At 44.6% G+C, this 6,000-nt stretch overlaps 1 protein-coding gene across 11 annotated transcripts in view; it reads left to right on the top strand.

Moving 5' to 3' along the window:
• Nucleotides 1–3,489: 3,489 nt before the first annotated feature.
• LOC146719239 (serine/threonine-protein kinase BRSK2-like) overlaps nucleotides 3,490–6,000 on the top strand; it is a 151,151-nt gene continuing 148,640 nt past the window's right edge. For all 11 annotated transcript variants that reach the window (XM_085462081.1, XM_085462050.1, XM_085462076.1 and 8 more), the window contains exon 1: nucleotides 3,490–3,591. In XM_085462081.1, coding sequence (XP_085318207.1) covers nucleotides 3,498–3,591 — 94 coding nt within the window. In that variant the 5' untranslated portion in view covers nucleotides 3,490–3,497. The remainder of the gene's footprint in view (nucleotides 3,592–6,000) is intronic.

Below are 6,000 nucleotides of genomic sequence, written 5' to 3'. Positions count from 1 at the left end.
AACCTTTGCTAGCAAAGCTGTAAATGCAACACAGACGTTTTTTATTTTTACCAAGCTTTACACGTCCAGGAATGAAGCTAAGCCGTTGTGTGATAGGGGAGCGTTTTGATAAACCAAAGCAGATCATTTTGACTTTTGTCCTCAGCTCTGGATGAAGCCCACGTTTCTCATCTTTGTACATCTTTGAAAGAGTTTATGATTATGGAGGAGCAGACAACAACTCGGTCAATGAAAGGGACTATGACAGGAAGTGATTTATTCATGTAGGTAAGTGCATGCTTGGAAATGGGACAAAATTGGCAGGTGTTACAATCGATGGCTGTCCAAATCTTACAGGGAAAAATGGCGGCTTTTTGAAGCAGATCCAAGATAAAACGACTGAAAGAATCCAGAACTGGAGTTGGTATTTTTGCAGTGTATTGCACACCAGGAGGTGTTCTGTAACTTCATGCTAAAAATGAACCATGTTGTAACTAAAATAATGACCTTAAGGGCAACAGCACTGCATCACAGACAGTTTGTTGCACTTTTGGAGGAGCATGACCCTGAACATGGTGACTCTGGGCTCTGGGCCAAGTGCTAAAGAAATGTTTTTAATATATGAAGTTCACATTTTCATTGCTTAATTGTAACATCTGTTCTTACCAACAGTAGTTTAGAAATTCACTGGGCCTCCACGGCAGTCCCAGTTTCTCATGTGGCCCTTGGGAAAATTGCCTGGCCCATCAAGGGCACATCAAATAAAAGAATATCTTTAGTAAGAATGCTGTTCTGGCTCCATGTGGTGATGTGAAGTCACCATGTGCCAACATTATTTTCATTATTATTTTCTCCTGTATGCACGTTAATATATAAGCCAAGTGTATGCCTATAAAGTTTGACTGGGAATGGGCCTGTGACAATAAAAACTTACCTGTTTTAAATGTTTGGATCTTACATGGAAGATCAGATGTCTTTGCACTTCTAGGGCATTTTCACTGTGGTCACTACTGTTTTTAGATCACTGTGTAAAAGTCATGCCGTCTCTCCTTTCTATGATTGATTGATTGAATCTTTATTTTGAAAATGTTGAAAAATTACAACAACATAGAATTAAAAACAGATAAACAAACAAAACAAAAGGAAAACGAGCAACCAAAACTACAAATAACTTTCATGTTCAAAAAGGAGCAGGAAGCAGCATAAGCTTATTTAATCCCACCCCCTTTCCAGTAATCTAGTAATCAATAGGCTACAGAAATACCTCCTTACAATTACATTATATGTTACGAGTATTTTTTATTTATTTATTAATTATATGTATATCTATCTATTTTTCTAGCTATCCATCCATGATCCATGATGCATGAAGGGTCTCCTGTAGTGTGCCAAAACATGCTTCAACTTCACTTTCATTTTCAGCAAGTTGATGAATTTAAAGAGAGCCTCACCTCTGGGCAGCACGCTAGGTAAACAAGAGAGTCACAGCCTCTGTGCATGACACGATTATTGTAGGGAGATTTCCTCTCTGTGACATAACTCCCATATTGCTATGTTGTAGCAATATGGGAGTTTTGCCACATGAAGAATAGAAGACAAAAAGAAGATATTTGGGGTCAGCTTATCGCAACACCTTATTTGCACTTTTGTTCTCATTGAACAGCCAGTCCTGTTCTCCCATAGACTCACTGCAGGTGATTAGAACGGTGCAGCTTTACCACCACAGCTGTCTGCAGCTGTTAAACAGTGTTACAGCCACCGGGGATCAAAGGGGTGCGATCCTACTGGAAGTGCGCACGGTGGCATGAGTCTATGAGAGGACTTATGACTGATCTGTAGACAGAGGTCTCAACCAACAGCCAGGTCTGATCACAATAAAATGCACCATCGCTCACTCATCCCTGCCAGTCTTTGTTAGGGACATGGTTTTGACAGTGTGTGTGTGTGTGTGTGTGTGTGTGTGTGTGTGTTGGGGGAGGAGGAGGCAGAAGGACAAGTGGGAGGGAAGGTAGGAGGAGGTGGGGGGCCCATCTGCCACTGAGCGTGCTGGGTCAAAAGGCCTTTGTTGTGAAGGAGTGATGAGACAGATAGATGGTCTTTGTCACCAACTGCTGGTTTAATCAAGTGAGAGTGTCCCAGCATGTAACATTTAGTCGTACTCCACCGCCACGCACACAACCACAACCACCCACAGTCAAACATAATGATTCTTCACCTTCAATTAACAACTGAGTGTCTGACAGAATGCAGTGGTTACAGCAGAAATCAATTAAAAGATTACGAAAAGAAAAATGAGATGAACAAGTGCAAAGAACATTTCTGGATGTCTCTGTGCTTCACTATATTTTATTTTGTGTCGTATCTCAGTTATTTATATTTTTATTTTTTTAAAGGAACTTTTAAACAGTGGCAGCCTTTTATCCCCCACTGTCTCCCTCAAGCCAAATTCAATTGAAAATCCTTGCCATGCCAGATATGTGCGCATGTGCGCTTCATAATTACAGCAGCTGCGTCAAGCGGGAATGGAAGCGGAAGTCAGAACTGCCCTTCAAATTAAAACCAGACACTATAAATTGAATTTTAAAAGAGAAAAATAATAAATTCAGCAAAACACAGCTTTGCCAGAATAAGAAGAGATAATATTATTTGAATCAGAAGATATTATGATTTCAAAATCATTTTTAAACATCATTTTTGGTTTTTTTAGGCTTAAAATGAACCCTTACACTTTAGAATTGAACATGTAATAACAAAAAAATAAACACTGGTGCAGATCTATCCTCTAGTGCTGAATCAGTCCAAGGTTTTTTCATGGAAAATCAAAGGAACATAAGTTAGTTAGCGCATCTGCGTATTGGTGAAACATGTCATTTACAGTGAGAAACCAAAAGGTTACCATTCCAGGAAAAAGAGTTTCTGAAGAACAAGAAACAAAAGCATCAAAACACCGGAAATGATGCTTTTTTCTCTTTTGTTGCATTTTGTGGACCTTCTTGGTTTATAAATAGGAAAAGAAATGTGCAAATAAGACCATAAAAGCTTATAAAAAAAAACATTTGATTCATATTTGACATTTTACCTTGTACAGTGGAGCCGGAAGTACTCTCCTGGCATCAGCTGTGACTTGACGCAGGCTGCTGGGGCGCCAGGCAGCAGCAGTAGCTGTCCCGTCATCAGCTCACACCCAACGGGGCTGCAGCGCACCGCTCCTCCGGCGTGAACATCATGACACCCCGATTCAAAACCGCAATCTGAGCCGCACTGAGGGACTCGGCGGAGGACTGTTAGCAACGGACGTGGATACACACACACACACTCATGCACATATACATACACATTAACAGGCGCACACACAGGATCGCTAATATTGCAGCGGCCACCAGCAGCACAGCACAGACTGGAGCTGTGACCGAGGCGAACTCCACTGCTCCGTGGAATTGCTCTCTTCGCCCCAGAGACGCGTCCCGCTCGGACCCCTGCTAAAGAAATCCCTCCCCGCGAGTCGTTTCACGCCAAAAATGTCTTCTTCGGGCAAGGACGCCAACAGCGGGCATTACGCCAACTATGTGGGACCGTACCGCCTGGAGAAGACGCTGGGCAAAGGACAGACAGGTTAGTGAAAGCTCCCACATCACGCGTGGGTGCTGTGAGGACCGCGCTCGGCGTCACCGCACCTGCCCCGCTGACATCATGCCGGGTGATGCAGTTTTGCGTCCTGCGTGTCCCGAATGCGGGAAATGGGAGGAAACGTGTGCTAGTTGCGGATGTTTCTGGTGGATGCGGGGAGAGAGCTGCTGCTCTCTTCTGATCATAATGGTGGTGGTGATTGTGGTGTTGGTGGCGGTGCGCCTTTAATCCTTGTTGTCAGGCAGAGAGGGCTGATGATGATGATGATGATGATGGGCCCCTCTGATTTTTCTTGTCTCTAATTCCGTTCCAGCGTCCATCTGTCACATGGGCCCGCTGTGCTGAGGCTGCTCTCTGCAGGAGAGGCAGAGCGGTGATGCTGCACTGTCCGGTCCCTGCTCTCTCTCCCTCACTCTCTCTCTGTCACACACACACATACCGCAGCTGCAACGCAACACATCCCTGCATTGGCTGGTGCAGCGTAGGTATCGTCGGCTTATTGCACTGAGGTCCTGCTGCTCTGTACATAGAATGTGTTCAGTATGGAGAACAGCAGTGGGTGATGATCACTCTTTGCTCCTGCAAAGTATCATTTTCAGCTGCACTATGAGTCATTTTGGTGGACTGGACTGTTTCAGGGCTTCGGTGCTTTGGCCATTTTGGAGACTGCAGTTCGAGGCAACGCTGCGAATGATCTGGAAGTGTTTATTATTTAATCTTTAGTTTATAGCTAAAAGAGCCTAAATGGGATGGACACTGAAAATATTGTTCAGGTATCCCCGTCAAGCTGCCAGGTGATGTCATCACAGCCATATTAATGAGACATCAGGCAGAGGGCTGATTTTCATCTGCAGCTCAAAGTCACTGCACTGTGTTGTCACTGCATCAGAATCGCCTCTCAGGTACTGTGACAGTAATGTGGCTGCTCTGGCCTGGTTCCCTGTTTCGGATGCCCCACCATCTGTGATCACATGCGTCTAGAAACTATAAAGGTTCTCCCTCCAGTTCCTGCAGGTAGACCCGATGCACTGCTCAGTTCCCTCAGGGGGGTGAATAATTCATAAGCAGCCAATTAGCTGCTTGCTGGAGTTGGATTGTAACAGCCCCACATTGCTGCTGTATTACTCACAGAATTCTCCTGTTTAGCAGATGGGATAAAGCTGCAAGAGCAATTTGTCACACAAAGCAACCCAGATAATTTGATTTGTTCGTGAACAAAGAACTTGGAGGCGACTAAAGTTCCAAATTTTATATTAGTTCTATTTATAGTAGGAGTCGACTTTGCGTGTAAGAGCTTTCCTTCTATTGAAAGCGGACAACCTCATTCTTTTCCATTCCTTCTCTCTGTGGCACCGGCAGTATAATAGCTGCTGTTCAGCGCGACTAAGAAGGCGTGATGTCATCACATCCGTTCTTGTTGTGATGGCTGTCTTTCAGTGTTGCACATATGCTGAAACAGGATGGGGACGTCTGCTGCCCAGGTATATCAAGGATACTTATAGCCCAAGCGTTCTTGTGGCTCATTTTTCAATCCACTTGCTCTTATTTTGAAGGTTCTGGATGCTGAGAAGCTTGCTGTTGTCCTATCAGAGGTAGCTACCTCTGTACACCACCTCCATCATCTTGGACTTCAGCTTGGCTCAGCAGTCTTTCTTCTGTTGTGGAGCTCACTGTGAGCTGGAGGAGTCTCTCTCACCAGACCCTGAACTCGCTGAACTCACAGAGGCTGCAGATGGTTGAGTCGGACTTCGTCGCCACGCTGGAGCAGTGGCTGTTTATTGCTCCATTGTTTATTGTCACTCTGCAGTATTACTTAATGATTTATTTAAGGAAGTTCTGGTGCGCCTCCTTCCACATGTGCATGCGCTCTTCCTGCTGCCACAAATAGAATCTAATTATGTGGAAACACTGCTCTTCACAGGCAAAAACAGCACTGAGATGTTCTGCATTTCTGAAGTTTTCTAGACATTACCTGCAAAGCTTCATGTGAAAATGTCCAGCGCAACAGGACATTAATGTGCCAGCTCCTGGTACAAAGTCTGCACAATGCCCATTTGAGATATTGGAATGGCGAGGATAGCGGCGAGCTGAGTTTACAGCCAGCGGTTGGTGGTTCTGCACCACCTCAATCCAAGCAGAGTGTTTCCTGTTGTGACAGCTGAGGGGTGCTACGAGCAAGGTTCAGACAGCACTCTAACCTGATTCTGATGACATTTTTCACAGTTAACATGTGAAAACTTGCAAGAATCTACCCCTCAGGTTATCATGTCACTGACCTCTGAAAGAGGTACGATATCACAGACACATGTCGCCTTCTCTTTTCCCGTGCCATCATCTTCTCTGGCTTAAAAGAGCCACTACCAGTAGTGGTGCTGTCCAGTGCGTACATCAAGT

Source organism: Copadichromis virginalis, linkage group LG1 (assembly GCF_057382275.1).
Source record: "Copadichromis virginalis isolate Kocher_CV1m ecotype Utaka linkage group LG1, C_Virginalis_male_GT1.1, whole genome shotgun sequence".
Taxonomy (NCBI): Eukaryota; Metazoa; Chordata; class Actinopteri; order Cichliformes; family Cichlidae; genus Copadichromis; species Copadichromis virginalis.
The sequence above is the reverse complement of the archived record's forward strand: the minus strand, read 5'-3'. Positions and strand labels throughout refer to the sequence as shown.